At 50.7% G+C, this 17,247-nt stretch overlaps 1 protein-coding gene across 2 annotated transcripts in view; it reads right to left on the bottom strand.

The window, feature by feature from the left end:
• Positions 1 to 17,247, bottom strand: part of GLDN (gliomedin) — a 70,029-nt gene that overhangs the window by 5,060 nt on the left and 47,722 nt on the right. For both annotated transcript variants that reach the window (XM_059181548.1, XM_059181547.1), the window contains 4 exons: positions 5,460 to 5,597; positions 3,190 to 3,318; positions 716 to 799; positions 500 to 625 (listed from right to left, as the gene is read on the bottom strand). In XM_059181548.1, the coding sequence (XP_059037531.1) occupies positions 500 to 625; positions 716 to 799; positions 3,190 to 3,318; positions 5,460 to 5,597 (477 nt within the window). The remainder of the gene's footprint in view (positions 1 to 499; positions 626 to 715; positions 800 to 3,189; positions 3,319 to 5,459; positions 5,598 to 17,247) is intronic.

Genomic DNA, 17,247 nt, shown 5'->3' with positions numbered 1-17,247 from the left:
CCTTTCTGGAACGAGGCTACTGCAACTGCTGATGGTGGTCGCTGAGCTGTCCCTCCAGGGCTGCACAACTGGGGTCATGCTTGGAGGCAAGAGGGTACCTCACCCTCTCCCCTGGGCTGTCCAGCAGAGCTCTCAGAAAGATGCCCACGAGTGCTCTCCTTAAAGAAAGACAGCGTGCAAGAATTTGTCTCTAACATTTCTTCCACATTATGGTTTTGGGCTTGATAAGGCTGTCATCATACGGTTATTTGTTTCTTTCTAGATATTTCGCCTAAAACTGAATAAGTGACATTGGGAGCACCCTGGGACCTGACCTGCAAGGCTTGTCCCCAGTGGGCTCAACTGAGACAAGTGTGCCACCCACTCACTTGTGCTTTGGAAAACAAAGATCCTCTGTTGTGACCCTAATCAGGACGGGGTTGAGATACACAGACATAGAATGAACCCGATGAAAGGCACAAGCCCCACACAGATCGGCCTCCTCACCAAGGGAAGTTACCTGAGAAATGTTCGGTCACCCAGATCCTCTCATCACTCTTGTTTGCAGACTCTCTTATCCACGTCCCAAATGTCTCTCTAACTTTCAGTACTTGTGTTGGACTCCCGATGGAAGCGATCACAGATTCTACCAAAGGGAGAGAAAGAAAAATCACTCATCGTGACTTGAAGGCATCCAACTTCTGAATTTCAGAACAAGATGCTCTGCTTCATGTACCTGCTGGTGGAGAATGGTGATCCCCGGCCTTCTCATCAGCCTTTCCAACCAACGTACCATCGTTCGGTGTGGCACATGTCTCACCTACAACAACAATGACAATTGTCAGAGCAAATGCAGGTGGCACAGCGAGAGTCATGTAACTGTATTACTGGTGCTCTCCCCACTTCGCCCCAGGCTCTAGCCCTACAAGCATCCCTTACAATAAGTGCACCGAGTTTTTTAGTTGCTTGCTTTTAAGCAACAAGTCAAATACTTCCAATTCCCCACCACCTGCCCCTGGCATCCCCACCCTCTGCTGGGGGAGTTCCCAACAACTATCCATCATCACAGTTGCTAAAAAAAATGCACTCCCAAGAGGGTGTCAGTCAAAGGGGAAAAGTGGCCTATTCAAGCCCTCAGCACTCTGGGGTTGGGGGAGCGGAGAGCTGTACTGATGCTTCTTGGCTGCTCTGGCCTGGTGGTATCACTATCACAGATTGCATTTTCCTGGAAGGATTTACACTTTCAGGGAAACTGACAGGGCCTCATGATAGTGGTGGCTGCCTTTACCTTGTCTTCCTGGACAGCCAAAGGGAGGAGCCACAGAGGGAGAAGGACCCCGGAGATGTTTGAGCTCTCCTCCACCATTTCCTACCCCTGTTGGCTTGAAGGTCTACGGGACATGGGTCCTCAACAGGTGCCTGATTCACAGCTGGTTTGAGGCCATACCTGAGCTAGAAGCCTTCCTACCTGGGTTGTAATTGTTCCCTTAACAGATGGGCTTAATTCAGACCTTTGGTGAAGAGGTGTCCCAGGCTGGCAGAAGCAGGACAAAAGGGAGGAAGGTGGCCAGTATGAAGACAGAGGGAGTGGACTGGCTGGGGAGAAGGACCTGATCTGGGGCAGGTGGGTATAAGTAAAGCTTTCTGGAGTTCAGCCCACTTGCCTAGAACAATTCTGAGGGGTTCAAATCGCCTTTTAGTTAGGTGCTAGGGGCACCTCCATTGTTCCAACGGAAGCTCACAGAATAATCTAGAGAGGTTTCTTTATCAGTAAAATTAAGGGCAGGACCCCCTGTACTCTAAGCTTCTTTCTAGCAGGATGAGCCTGTGTTTCCCTGAAATCTTCCTGTCCCCTGAGGTGAGAGCAGTCTTGGGAACAGTGTGATGACTCCTGCTGCCTCTGAGTTTCATCTGGAGTTTCTGTTCAGGAACGTGGGTTTTGCCTAGGAAAGGGACAGAGAGACCCTCCTGTTCTTAGTCTGAAGAAAAGGCTCTCATTAATTCATGTTGTACTAACATGGTTCTAAAGCTGTGGGGGCAGGAGGGGGCTTAAAGAAATGGAATTGGAGGAGGAGAGAAGGCCAAGTTCAGATGCACGATGCCTGGCAACCGAGGACTCATTTCTAGGAGGCAGAGTGGAAGACCACGGCCTCTCATTTAAGCAGTTTCACACTGTGGCTTAGGCCCTGCTGACCAGCCTCTCAGTAGGCAGGCGAGGCAGGGGCGGCTGCTTCTCCCTGCACCCCTGTCCTGGCTGACACAGCCTGTGGCAAATGCTCAGGTCAAAAGCCCCCTTCTCCCAGACGAAGGTTCCTGCTCAGCTCATTCTCCAAGGGCAGCTGAACAAAGAATTGATGCTCCCGGAGAGGGTGATGCTGAACGGCAGTGAAGGCCTCTTGGAGGGGGAAGTTCTAGCCTCACCTTGGAAGTATTTTTCATTAACATGGCCCTTCATTTGTAATTAGCTTTCAGTCCCGTGGCCACCTCTGGAACCGACTGACCCATGGGCAAGTCCTCTTGGCCTTCCAGAGATCAGGCGCCCTTTGCCCTTGGTTGGCTTAATCCCAAAGTGTGACTTTCCAGCTCTGAAAGGAAGAAGCTCTCAGAGCAGAGCTTTAGAGCCCAGCAGATGTGAGTCTCAGCTCTGTCACTTATCGAGTGATCTTGGGCAAGCTACACAGCTCCTGGGCATTTCAGTTTGGGATCTCTAAGTTGGTGGCAGTACCGACTGGCGTATCATGTCATTGCTGTGAGCCTCTAGTGAACTAAGCACTTAGCACCGTGGTCAGCATGCAAAGCGGAGCGGCGGAGAGGACAGAACTGAAGAACCAAGGTGGGGGAACCAGGCTGAAACCCCTCCTCGTCTCCCCAACATAAGCCAAGCCCTTCACGCTCCCAGAGCGAATGGCTTAGCCTCTGAGACTGTTTTGGGGGAGAGGGATGATGGGTTTGGCAAGGAAGAAGAATAGTCTGGGGATAAACGAGGGGAGGGTGAGCAGGGGAGGTTTTGGGGGGCCCAATTCTAAACCCGCTAAAAGTTCTCACCCCAAGGGCAGAGCACCAAAGCAGCCCACCAGCCTGGTGCACAAGGGAGCTCTTGCTTTAGGCAAAGCCTCTGTTTAAGAAATCCGGTTGCAGAGTCTAGGGGAAGCCTGAGTGTTTGGGATTATTAGCCAAAAAGTTGGGTTCCCTGGGGCAGGGGCTAGTGACCTGCACACTGGCCATTGAACATGTTTGGCTGCCGAGGGCCTTTAGATCTTCTGCTTCCAGGTGGTCCTGGGGGACCTGGAGGGCCCTGGGGTCCAGGGGGTCCAGGTGGGCCTTGGTCGCCTTTAGCACCTGGAGAGAGAAGTGGGGCGGGGAGAGAGTTTGATTCAAGAGCCATAAATAGAGATGGGTTTCTCCCAGGGGAAAGGAGAATAAGCAGCCCCAGGGAGGATGGCCAAGTGTCCCCTTCCCGGATATAACTGCATTGTAGAACTTGTCCATGCAAAGTTGAGGAAGCAGCCGTAGAAGACGCTGAGTTCCACCTCTGTGCCAGGAACTGTGCTAAGAACTTTATAAATCTCCTCTCCATTGTTCTTTCCAATCATTTGTGAGATGGTATTAGTAGCCCCTTTGTGACTGAGTCTTGGGGAAGTTCAGTGCTTTGCCCAAGGTCACAACTGGGAACAGGATGGAACTGAACCTTAGGTGTGTCTCGGGACAAAGACAAAGCTGGCACTCGTTTCACCGGCCTTGTTGGAGGATCTCAACCCTGACAGCTTATTAGAGTCCCCTAAGGAGATTTAATACAATTCTAATGCTGGGACCCCACCCAAAACAGTTAGGTTAAATGACAACAGGTATTTTTGAGAGTCTCCTCATACGCCGCCAGGTGTGAAAAGCACTGCTCCGTGGTAGAAGAAATCAGGCGAGCCTGCCGCGCCTGTGACCTGGGGCAGACAGCTTAACACTCTGAGCCCGTTTCTTCATTTCCATACTGAGTCTCATCCTCCCTGTCTTGCCCCGTGAGAAGACACTGAGGTCACTGTTGTGAGTGCTCTGACTTTAGATGGCCATTGCGCATGGGTACAGCCTATTGCAGGTGCTATTGTCTGGACCATTCACAAGGATGCCACGAGGCTGGGCCATTTAGCTCTTTGGTTCTACCCTCCCATCCTGAGCTGACTGGTGATCTCAGATCTTATTAGCCACCTCTTCCCAGCCAGACTAGATAAGCTTGCTAGGCTCTCTAGGGGCAAGCCAGGATCCCAGGCAAGTCCAAGTCCACTCTGAAAGGGCCAGAGACCTGTAGGCAGGGCAGACAAGATCCACCCTCAGATGCCTTGTTTGCTCTCTGGCCAGGGACACTCAGCTCTGGCTGCTCTCTGGAATTGGGGTACACACAGGGACGTAGCTTTTTCTGAATGGTTTGTCAACACCCCTCACTTGTTAAGGGGCATAGGGGAGTATAGCAGTTGGGATGTATAAATTCCTATAATAACTGAAGTATAACATGGTCTCGTGTTTTCGAGTTATATTCACCTATATTTGATCCTGTCAAAGCACTTCTTAAATTTTGTGTATTTTGTACAGCAACCTCCCCGTTTAAGAAACAAATCATGCTAAACATAATTTGAGTTTTGGTCTTAGCACAGTACCAGGCAAACAGTAGGTGCTCAACACATTTTGAGAAGCTAGATGGGCAACTGCTTCAGGGTCATTGTTTTTGACCATCTATCATCCCAGCTTCTTTGGGACAGATGCCCTGTCTCACTTTCATCTTCATATTCCCAGCTACTAGCAAAGTTGTTAATTCATAAATGGTGTTCTTTGACACTCAAAAATATTTATTGAATACATAAGGATAGTTATATTTTTAGGATAGAAGTGGTCTCTGAAGTAATGTGCTTGTAAAATTCTTCTGCCTCTTCCTTGTCCATGACCATCAGCTGTCACCTACTCTTTCCACCATGTCTTTCTGTGGTTTGCTGGGTCTCTACACCCCCTACCCCTGCCAGGTGCCAACTGTGTGCTCTGAGCCTGGGTTGGAAACCAGAAAAAGGAGATCAGCAACCAAGTCTGCTCCAATTCTACATCAAAATGTTTAGATAAAGATCTGAAGATGTACCTACCTGGACTGTGAAGAAAATGCCTGAGCTTTCTGTCAGTTGTCCTCTGACGTATCTTAAATTGCTTGCTTACTCGTCTTGTTCTGGATTGTGCTAGACTTAATAGATATTTAGAAAAAGAAAGCTCCCTTCATCCTCATTCAATCTAACCATGATGTTTGGACTGGATTATCTAAACTACTTCTGCTTAGATCTCAGATTTTGTCTCACCAAGGTTGGGATAGCATGCACAGTTTTCTCCTTTTTGAAAGCACCGAATTCTAAAACATGCTGCAAAGCAGATGGGCACATAAAGCAGATAAGGAGAGAAGACCCAAGCAGCGTTTGTCCTAAAAACTAGGCCAATTTCTGGGCCCGGCCGCTTACCTGTGGGGAGCACATCATTGGACACATCCCCTTTGTCTCCTTTGTCACCCTTTGGCCCTGCTGGGCCCTCATTTCCAGTCAAGCCCAGCTCACCAGGGTCTCCCTTCTCCCCTGGAGTTCCTGTGGCTCCAGGCAGTCCTGAAGGAGGAAATGATTTCTTAGCCTGTAGTAAAGAAATTGTGGTACCCCACTTTGTAATATCATATCACAAGTTGCACTTTTAGGGTGAAGGAGCTTCAACAACCAAATACCTAAGACTCCGTGGCCATTTTTGGATGGCAGCATGATATAAACTCATTAAAGACTGGTATTTCCAGGTGGCTCTTCTGATTATCTTAGGGACCTTTGGCTGGACCAACAGGGAATGCACCAAAAAAGGGGCAAGCACAGCAAGAGTGGAAGGAAGGTAAGTCCTGAGCCCGTTTGCCTGTGGAAAGGAAGGCTCACACAGAGGGGTGTGTGTGGCGTCCAGAAGGGTGGGTGTTGTCCCCTGCGTTGTTGGTTTCTTCCTCAAAACATCCTGGAGTAGAAGGCTGCTTAGTCATCCTGACTCTTGTTATAGGGAAGCTGGAGCTCAGGCTCGCATCATCTCTGAGGCCACTAAGTGAGCAGCAGAGATCTGATTCTGTGTGCTCTTCTGTGACATTCCAGTGCAAAATGCTTTTCATCAAATGAGCAAAATGGGGGCATCTGGATGGCTCAGTGGGTTAAAGCCTCTGCCTTCAGCTCAGGTCATGATCCCAGGGTCCTGGGATCGAGCCCCGCATCGGGCTCTCTGCTCTGCAGAGAGCCTGCTTTCTCCTCTCTCTCTGCCTGCCTCTCTGCCTACTTGTGATCTGTGAAATAAATAAATAAAATCTTTAAAAAAAAAAAAAGAGCAAAATGGGTAAAGTTGTTCTAGCACAAGCATTAAGACGGATGGTGATCGTGTGAGTGGACGGTCTGCCCCATCCCTGGGGAGCCCTAACTCCAAAAATTGTGGACCGCTCCCTCTCGGCTAGACGTGGGTAAGAATCTAGGCAGTGGCCCCTCTCAGCATGGATTACGGATCGCACAGCACTCTGATCCCTGGCAGAAAGGAAGAAACTAGGAGTATAATCCGACTGCCCTGGTCATGCTGGCAGCTAGTTTCCAGACAGCCACAGAGGGTACCAGATAGAGTACCCAGATAGAGCCCCACAATTTCACTGAGGTGAGGTGACAAAAGCTGGATTCTGGGGAGGTGGAGGTGGCTAGGATTCATGAGACAGAAGGAGGAGGTTGTGCAGACAGAGCTCTGAGGAACTTCAAACAGCTGTCATTGGGTCTTTGGCTGAGCCATGACCTGCAGGGTGAAACTCTACAAGGCAGGGCAGGGACAAACAGGAAGTTCACTATACAACTCTCATGCCTGTCCAGGGAAAGGGCTTCATTCCTATCAGGCAAAGCAGAGAGATCTCAGAAAATGATGAGACGCTGGGTAAAGTCCTTGGAAAAGTCTTGTCTCAGTAGTGAGGCTAAATTAGCCCAAGAGTCAAGGCTACTTTGGATCCATTATACCTAAGCTTAAAAACAGCTTCAGAAATATTAAACAGAGCTGGGAGGAGTTTCACTGCCAGAATAGAGTCCATGATCTGAATTGTTTAGCGAATGTAACACAGAACATTAACTATTTAAGAAAGAAAAGGATCGTATCGTCTCAGCAGATGCAGAAAGGGAATTTGATAAAATTTAAACCCATTCTTAATAAAAATTCACATCAAACAAAAAGTAGAAAGAAAAGTCCTCAATCTGAAAAAGGGCCTCTGTAAAAATACCTACAGCCAACTTCATCCTTAGTGACAAAAAACTAACTGATCTCTTCCTAAGATCAGGAAAAAGACAAGGGCATCCATACTCATCACTCTTACTTCACACAATACCAGAGGTCCCAGATAGTGCAATAAAGCAAGGAAAAAGGAAGAAAAGGCAAGATTGGAAAGGATGAATTCAAATTGTCTTTCAGATAGCTGATTGTTTTGTAGAAAATCTCATGGAATCTATAAAAATTGTACTAGAACTCCTCAGCACCCAGGCACCCTGGGACCCTGAGAAGGAAAGGAGTTGCCTAGTATTGGGAAGAGGTACTGCCAGCTGTGAATGTATTAACACAGTCCCCTATCTGCAGGGCCCACACACTCAATTCCACACCAACTTCCTGGAGAGATTGCTTCCTAGAGGTACTGCTCCAAGTGGCTGTGATTTCAGGCAACAAGGAAGAGCCAGAGGGCATCTTTTAGTGCAAACAGACCTTTAGTTCGTCTCAACCTCTATAACCAAGAGGGCTTAGGATCCATTCATTTTCTTTTCTAATTACCCTGCCAGTCCCTAAGCCCCTTCTTTTTTTCTTAAGATACTTATTAATTAGAGAGAGAGAGGAGGGGTAGAGGGGGACAGAGAGGAAGAGGGAAAGAATCTCAAGCAGACTCTGCCCTGAGTGTGGAACACAACTCTCACAATCCTGAGCTCATGCCCTGAGCTGAAACCAAGAGTCAGACACTTATCCAACTGAACACCAAGGCGCCCCTCGCCCCACAAGGTGTTCCTTCTTATAAGCTCTGGCTAAGTGCCCAGGCCCCCTCTCTTATCCTCATCGACTTGGCCAGTGCCCACTCTCCAACTGTCATCCTTTCAGCCTTGCGATTGTCCTCCCTCCAGAGTAGCACTCCAGATCTTAAGATCTGGACCCACTCCAGCCCCACTCCCTACAGCCCCATAGGATTCCAAAATCACTGTCCCAAGAGAATCTGAGAATTTGGGATTGGAAGGCACCTTGGAGGTCATCCAGATTAACCCCACGTCCCAGCCTAGAAGCCTCTCTACACTCCCCGATTGGCTCTTCTGGAGTCCTGTCAGCAGGGGGCGGTTTATTACATCCCATCGTATCACAGATCGTGCTGGAAGAGTCTGTGATGCCATCAGAGGCAATATTCCCTAAAACCTCCATCTGGAACTCTTAGCGCCTTTCGGAAGTGGTACACACACTCCATTGGCATTTGCACCTCCCAGTTCAAGGGACCCTACGCGGACCACCCCCAGGAAGCCAGCAGTGTACTCAAGAACCTTCAAGTGTTGATCACTGTCGGCAACACAGCGCCCAAAGACGCATTCGCCAGATTTCAGCCAACCACGAAAACCACATCTTCACGAAGACCATGAGATTCTGCTGAGTGGGGAGATAGAGGCTGGGTGGTGGTGGTGGCGCGGCCAGGTGGGTGAGGCGCTGATGGAGGGGCTGGGGACGCAGCGGGAGGGTGTCGGAGGCAGGCCCCTGGCCAGGGCGGCCTCCGCCATTAAAAGATGGCGCCTGGCTAGTTGCCAGGTTAGGATTGCCTCGTGAGACTAAGCGGAATGCCCAAAGAGGAAGTAAACAGCATTGGTTGCTAGCGAAGTTGTTTGTTTAGGTGCACAGCCTGATTCGCTCCCTCCTGTACCCTGCTTGCTGATTGGTCATGTAAGCGTATATAAGTAGACTTGCGGAAATAAAAGAGAGAGAAGATGTATCCGAACCAGGCTTCTTGTCGTCCTTGCGGGTCGAGGGCGAAAAATGGTGCCGAAACCCGGGAACTAATAAAAGGAATCTTGCAAGGTAATCCGCAGGAAAGCGGGGAGTAAAGGTCCGCACGTAAGTGGGGACATTAGCCGCGTTCAAAAGTGGGAATTCCGCGGTAAAGCGGGGAGTAAAAATAGAAAAACCTTGCAAGGGAGAAGTCTGCAGGTAAGGGGGGTAAAACCATGACAAAGGTGGTGGGAAACTTGTACAAGACCGCAACAAGAAGCGGGGCGGCCATAGAGCCGGGATTTTCTTATCGAAACCGCAGGTAAGCGGGGAAGGGACTACGATCAAAGTGGTGGGAATCTTGTACAAGTCCGCAATAAGAAGCAGGGCGGCCTTAGAGCTGGAATTTAGGGGCGAGTCTTTAATGTCCACGTCTGTTGTCTGTGTGTTCATAACGGGATCTGAAGTATCTAAAGTGCGGTTGGAAGGGTCTTTAGAAGACCTGCTGAAAGCCAATGGAACTCCACTAAAAGCAAAAACTGCTCGGGCCTTTTTGAATACAGTGGAAAAGGCGGCTCCATGGTTCCTAGATGAAGGCTTGCTAAACATACTTCAATGGGACCACTTAGGGGAGGATTTGAAGAAACAGGATGCTTTAAGTCTTCGCCTCAAATTTAACATAACAAAAGCACAGGCACGGGACATAGTAGTCTCCTGCAGAAATTGCGTGATCTTACTACCTGCACCGTCCTTGGGGATTAATCCTAAGGGTTTGTTACACATGTCACACATGTTTCAGAATTTGGAAAGTTAAGATACCTGCTCTGTAGATACCTGCTCTGGAATAATTTTCACCTCAGTGCATACGGGGGAAAAATCCAGAGATGTTATCGCCCATTGCCTACAGGCTTTCGCGGCATGGGGAAAGCCACGCCAATTAAAGACAGATAATGGTCCAGCCTACACCTCACAACCCTTTAAAGCCTTCCTACAACAACTTGACATTCACTTGATAACATGGAATACCCTATAACCCACAAGGACAGGGTGTTGTGGAGCGTGCGCATCTTACAATAAAAAATGCGCTTTATAAACAAAAAGCAGGAATAGGGGACACCTTCAGGTCCCCTAAAGATAAGCTCAACACCATTCTCTTTATTTTGAATTTTTTAACGTTGGACAAAACGGGTAAATCAGCTGCAGACAGACATGCAAGTGATGCTGCTGCTTCCCCTAAGCCTTTAGTACTTTGGAAGGACATCCTCACAAGCAAGTGGAACGGACCAGATCCAGTGTTAGTATGGAGTAGGGGGTCTGTATGTGTTTTTCCACAGGAAAAGGAGGCTCCAATTTGGATCCCAGAGCAGCTGGTGCGTGCAGCCTTGCCTCCAAACACCAGTCATGATGCTGAAGATGCTGATGATAACTCTGGGGATGCTACACCTCCTGCGGCAGACTCAAGCCAGAGAGCTGTGAGCAGTGGTTAAAGCATGGCTATATCCTTTACCAGTGACTAACTCTTCTCTCATATTCCCTCCTCTCCCTTTGATGCATGGCAGGTCTGTAACTTGCTAGGAGCATGTACTGATGTCTCAGCAGTGTCCATGTTAAATGGTGGCAAATTCCTCAACTGTTCTTATAAACAAAATGACTCTAGTATCTTTGAGACAACAGTTAATGTGTCTTGTCCCAATAATATTACTTATCAGCCCACTCCCATATGGGTCTCGCCACCGTCCCTTTCCCTCATAACAAATGCTAGCGAGCTGAATGATACGTTGAATTGCACTAAGAATCGCTATCTTTCCCAGTGCTGGAATGTCACGGCCTTCAAGCTGGCTGTGATTATGCGTATCCCTACCCATGTTCCTATCCCAGTTTCCATTCCAGAGGACAAGTTACCAGTGGTGCTATCCAGAAAGAAGAGAGATTTTGGTATCACAGCCACCGTTGTGACAGCATTGGCTATATCTACAGCAGCTGCCAGGGCAGCAGCAGTCTCGCTTGCTACAACTATACCCACTGTGGAAGCTGTGAACACCCTTGCAGAAGGAACGGCGGCTGCCCTTCAAACACAGACTCAGATCAATGCACATCTGCAGGAATCCTGCAGGAATCCTGATAGTCAACCAGAGAGTGGATTTGGTTCAAGAACAAGTGGACATATGGGGGTCCCTATTGGGACTGGGATGTATAGTACCCTTCCTGGCAATTTGTGTAACTCCCATAGCCTATACTAATATGAGTGACTTACAGAATGTCTCCTGACAGCTCTCCCAATACTTGCGGGGGAATTAGTCCGCAGAATTCCAAAACTATACTCAGCACCTGCTACTAGGAATAACAAAGATAAATAACACCAGAGTTGAGCTTGCAACCCTCCCAGAGATAATCAAAACATTGCAAGATGTGTTAACCTTTACGAAACAATGGGCTAGTGTAATTGGTCTGATGATAATCCTCGTAGTGGGCTTGATTCTGCTAGTAAGGAAACTGCAAATTTGGAGGCGACAGCAACATAAGCAACAGCAAGCCATGGTGCAGGCCTTGTTAGCCATCGAGGCTGGAACATCCCCCCAAGTGTGGCTAAGTATGCTGGATCGGTAGTCAAGGGCGGGTAAGATTGGTGGGGGAAATATACCAACCTAAGACAGGATGCAGATCATTGATATCTGCTGTCTGATGACCGGTAAGGATATTCCCCGCCACTGACAACCTAAGACAGGCACGATCCCTGACATAAAAGAAAAAAGGGGGAGATGTCGGAGGCAGGCCCCTGGCCAGGGCGGCCTCCGCCATTAAAAGATGGCGCCTGGCTACTTGCCAGGTTAGGATTGCCTCGTGAGACTAAGCAGAACACCCAAAGAGGAAGTAAACAGCATTGGTTGCTAGCGAAGTTGTTTGTTTAGGTGCACAGCCTGATTCGCTCCCTCCTGTACCCTGCTCGCTGATTGGTCATGTAAGCGTATATAAGTGTGTAGACTTGCGGAAATAAAAGAGAGAGAAGATGCATCCGAACCAGGCTTCTTGTCGTCCTTGCCGGTGGAGGGCGAAAGGAGGGGACTCGGGGAGGCGCCGACCGCCCCTCCGTGGGGGGTAGCTGCCGGGTGGGGAGGCGCAGGCCTCGCTGACAGCCCCATGGAAGCCCCCCCCCGCCCCCCCACCTGCCCAGACCACTTGCTGGGAAGTGGTGCCCTCCTTTTGTGGGGATTTTAAATAGGCGATTTGGCACATTATCTGAAGGACACAAAAGGCGAGAACGTTGCCCTAGAGCCAGGCCGCACTGTGCCCCGGGCTGCAGTGCTCAGGGGAATGGTGTCCTGCTGGTTAGGTTACTTCGGGGTTTTCTCTTTCAGGCTTTTATTCGAGTCACTAAGAGCCTCTCCGCATCAGCATCCGATTTCCCCTTTATTCGTCCCTCTTGTGCCTTCTCTTTCTCAAAAAGGCCTAGTGTGAGACAGGAAACCACTCCTGCCTGAATGTGGCGGTGGTACCGACGCCCCCCACAGGGGTGAGACCCTGAAGCTAAGGATACTGAAGACCTTCGCTTAGGAATGTATTTGGACTCTCCGCTGGGCGCACGAGGGTTTTTCTGCGTTCCTCAAGGAAGGGTGGGGCATGTTCTGTCTCCACAGAGTCAGTCTCTCTCTCTCTCTCTCTCTCTCTCTCTCTCTCTCGACAGTTTCCTCTCTGCCCGCCTTGGTGGTGCCCTGGCCGTGGCCCCACTGAGGTCCAGCACCGCCTCATCCCAACCGCAGTCGGAGGACCCGAGGGGGGGCACTTACTTCCCTGGCCTGACTGTCACACAGTGCGCGGCCCAGCCCGGCCCGGCCCCCCGCGCAGTGTGTCCGGTTGAGTCCTGGCAGGCTTCGAGTCAGCACATTCTGCAGGGAAGAAAGGCCGGATTCTGCTCACCGCCTCGTCGGCTAGGAGTGGCTCTCTGCTATTTTCCTTCCCCCATGGCGCCCACTCAAAACAAACTGTCTCACCAGCTTTACCGTTGGGGGTTGCCTGACGTGGCTGGGGTCAACTCCAGCCTCTTCCCGGCAGGGGGTGAAGGAGGACAGCTTATTTTTGGGGAGACCATCTGTCACTGACTGAGGCAGGGGGGAGCAAAAAGGGGTCGGGGGCGTCCCACAAAACCCAGTCCCAAGACTGGGATGAATAAAGAGGAGGGCATTTCTTTCTGTTGCTGGAGGATTTGGTTTTTAGAGAAGACAGTGCAGTACTAACTCTTAGTGAGAAAGTGAGACAGATGGGGGGAAAAAAGCAAATGCTTGGTTTTGAGGCAATGTCAAACGTCATAGGAGATGCCAGTTGCAAAACTGGTTCTCAAACAGGCCAAGCCCACTCTTGCCCCAGGACCTTTGCACTGCTTTTGCCCACTGCATAGCACACTTTCCCTGCTCTTCCTGCAGGTCTCAGATCTGTTGCCACCTCTCAAGTTCATCCCCTACCTCTGTGTCCAGTCCCTGCCTCACCAACATGGTCACATTCCCCATTCCATCAAAACACATACCCCCTCCTGGAAATTCTCTCCTTGTGTTTGCTTGTTGATGTGCTGACGGTCTGACTCCCTAGGAAGGATGTGAGGCCCATGACAGCCAAGCCATGTTTATCTTGCTTAGAACTAACCTCCAGGGCCTGAAAAACCCAGCAAAGGGGGACAATAAAGACAATGTTGACACAAATGGACATAAGTTGCCCACTGTCACAAAAGTAAAAGCAGTGCAAAGGTCCTGGGGCAAGAGTGGGCTTGACCTGTTTGAGAACCAGAAAGATAGGGCTTCTTCAGCTGGAAAAAATATGGCCAACAAAAATGTCCCTCTCCTCAGGGTTGTTTTGAAGGCCAAAAGAGGTTAAGTATAGAGAATACTTGGTAGCATGCCTGACAATAGATGTTAGCTATTTGCATACTATTGTTCAGAGAATCCTGCTAGAGGGCATAGTCCAGCCTGAATCCTGTCTCTGTGGAACACAGGCTCTTTTTCCTGTTTTTAGAAACAGCACTTGTTGTTCCCTCTTTCTGGAATGCACACCCACTCCTCCTCTCTCCCACCCCTGCCTGGCAAATCACTATTGATCCTGGAACTCTCAGCTGGAACCACAACACTTCCTTCTCCACAGTCATGACCTTGGCCCAGCAGGTCACATCCTGTATGAGACCCTGCGGTGCCTTCCTGGGAGCTGACCAGGAGACCCAGACTACTAATCAGAAGGTTCTGGAAGGTCTTCCTGAACATCTCCCTTCCCCCAGCCATACCTGTCGGGCCCTGTGGGTTCCATGCACTCCCCCTGGCCCACCCTCCTCCTGCGCACATCTTTCAAGTCTGACCACACACTTGACCTTCCCGACACCCCCTCTCTTTACCATATCTCTTAAAACCCTGTTCTCTCCTTCAAACAGGTATCTCACATTGTGATTTGACTATCGACTCCTAATTCCTGCCTTCCCACCAAAGATGGAAAGTTCCAGAATAGGGGCTGCATCTGTTTATTTCCCTACTAGGGCTGGGAACCTGCTCAATAAATATTTGCTGACAGATGGTCCCACCCTCTCCTGGTATTCTACTGGCTGCTCAGTCCCGTTCTTGGCCTTCTTGCTGGCTCACCCCCCTCCTAGTTGGTCATTAGACGTTGTTGCTTCTCAAGGCTCAACCCTCCTCTCCTGTTAGCTCCCTCTGAAAGTGACAGTGCCCATGCCCACATGCCCACCGCCTCAGGTGGCCCCCTCATGCATACTTCTGGCCCCAGGGTCTCCTCTGACTGTAGACCTGCCTGCATCTCCAACGTCCCCCAACATCTCCTCCTGGACATTTCAAGGCACCTCAAACTCAGCACATCCCATGCTCAGCCAAGCTTGTTTCCCTGAACCTGAGCTGATACAGGGCTCCCCTACTTGGGACACAGCAGTCATCAGGGGCAAAGATCTGAGTCAGTCTTGGGCACCCCCTCCTTATATCCACCCACCACCAGGTACTGCTGATTTCTCCCCAGAATATCACTCAACTCCACCAGTCTCTCCATTCCCCAGCCTGCCATCCCTTTGACCTGCATCTGCGTAAGTTCAGAATGTCTCCCTCCTTCCGTCCCTGCTCCCTTTGTGTGCCCTCCAGGCAGCATCCCCAGTGTCATTTTAGAAAAGCAGACCTGACCTTGTCACTTTCTCCTACTTGCAACCCCTCAGGGGCTTCTCAGTGCTCTCTGAACAAAGCCCAGACCCTCTGACCAGCTCCGGTCTCCCCTCCCTGCAAGAACACTGAGTGTCAGGTAGGATGTGAACCCATCATGGGACGAGGGAAGGAAGCAGAGGAAGGAAAGAACAGATTCAGGCCTTTGACAGGGTGACCGGCCCCACGTGCTGGAGTTCAGGGTCTAGGTCAGAGCCGCAGCTGGCCGATGGCGGAGCTGTGCTTTAACAACCTCTCCTTAGAGCGGGGCTCATCAGACAGTCTCTGTGTTTGTACATGGAGGATGGTGTTCAGCTCCCTTTCCCCTGGCCTGAGGCAAGGACAACTGCCTGGGCCCTTTGTGACTCAGGTTCTCTACTCAACCTTAGCCAAGGCTTCTCCTTCTAATGCTGCTGACTCCCGGAGGCCTCCGGTGCTGGAAGCCCGCTGCAAAGGAGCATCTGCGTCTTTGCTGGAGGTCCCATGGGATTTGGTCCCCTGCCCTGATGAGTGGACCTGGGCCCCCTCTTACTGCCCCACCGCTGCCTCCCTCCCTTTCCTGGTGAGGCAAGGCAGTTCTCCAGTTTCCTCTGAGTACCAACCACAGTTCTTACGATACCAGGGCCAAGCTGACTTGGCCACTATCTCTCTGGCCTCATCTCCACCAGGTTCGCGTTTTGCATCCCCTCTGTCCAGCTGCCCTGGCTGCCCTGCTGCTCCTCAGACCCTGTGGGGACACCGCCCTCACACACTGTGCTGGAAACCCCCTATCCCCCTATAGCCTGTGGCTCCCTCTCTCTCCATCTCCAGGTGTTGGCTCAAAGGCCCAAGGGGGCCTTACCTGGCCTCCCAATCCATGGTCAGCCCACCCCCCCACTCCCGCTGCATACACACACTTGTCCTTCCCTCTCTTGACACTGCTTCCCCTGTCGCACTTAGCACCGCGGAACAGCTCATCCTTTCCTACGTATGTAGCTTGTTTATGGTCCATCTGCCCAGAACGGAATGGGGGTTTCACAAAGGTAGGGATTTTGTCAGCTTTTTCACTTCTGGATCTGCAACATCTAGAACAGCACCCACCATTATAGAGATGAATGAGCTTGATCTGTCTGGGCTTCACTGGGTCGTGGGTGGCAAGCAAACACCCCTCTTCAAAGCCAAGGGTCTGTAAGCTTTTTGAAAGTCACCCCATTCCTGTCTGCTCCACACCCAGTGAACCGTGGAGGTTTCCTTCCCCCCGAGTTGGCCCTCAAAATACTCATTGCTGGATCCTCAGGACTGGACTACCTTTCTGGGGCCTTTCTGGAATAAACCAAACGTCTACACACTGATGGCTATCATTATTCACCGCCGATGCTCATTTATAATTACAATTATTATCCACCATGTAAGGGCCCATTACTGGTTTGTAATTAACGCTGGAATGGCCGGTCTTCTGGGGACTGGGCTGACTGGGACCATGTGGGCCCATTCTCAGAGGCAGCCCCCGGGAACAGGAGCGCGTCGGCTTGACCGAATGGCAGAGCCATTTAACAATTTTCTCCCTTTATACTGGTTCTCAGTTAAAGTGCTTAGAAGAGCAGAGGTGCTGGAAGAGGGTACCGTGTCATCTGGAAGAGTGGTCTAGTAGTTATTCTAGCCCCGGGCCTGCCTAGGTGAGTTGGCATGGCAGAGCTAAGAGGCTGAAAATAAACAAGAGGGTTTGGTAGAGTCGGTCCTGACTGCTGTGGCTCAGGGCCAGGCCTGCCCCGGTAGCCTCCTGGGGCGTCCCTACCCCTGGCAGTGGGGCCCCCACCATGTCATGGGCCAGCTCGCATCGGGGCATCTTCCTGGCCTTGTCCACAGACGGCCCAGCATTGGAGCTCAGAGCTCCTCAGAACGTGCCTACCCCGGCCCACAGCAGCCTGCTGGGCCTCGCACCAGCCCCTGCTTCTCACGGCTCCCTGGACATGTCTGACACCGATGTTTCCAGGGCTTAAGCTCAGGTTGCGGCCATGCTGCCCCTCAGTGAAGAGCAGTAGAACCCCTCCGGGGATGTCAGCCACACCGGTGTCATCATCGGACGATGCCAGGATAGGAGACTCTGGCTGCCGGGACCACG

This window comes from Mustela lutreola, chromosome 7 (assembly GCF_030435805.1).
Source record: "Mustela lutreola isolate mMusLut2 chromosome 7, mMusLut2.pri, whole genome shotgun sequence".
NCBI classification, from domain to species: domain Eukaryota; kingdom Metazoa; phylum Chordata; class Mammalia; order Carnivora; family Mustelidae; genus Mustela; species Mustela lutreola.
This window is presented reverse-complemented; position numbering and strand designations above follow the sequence as displayed.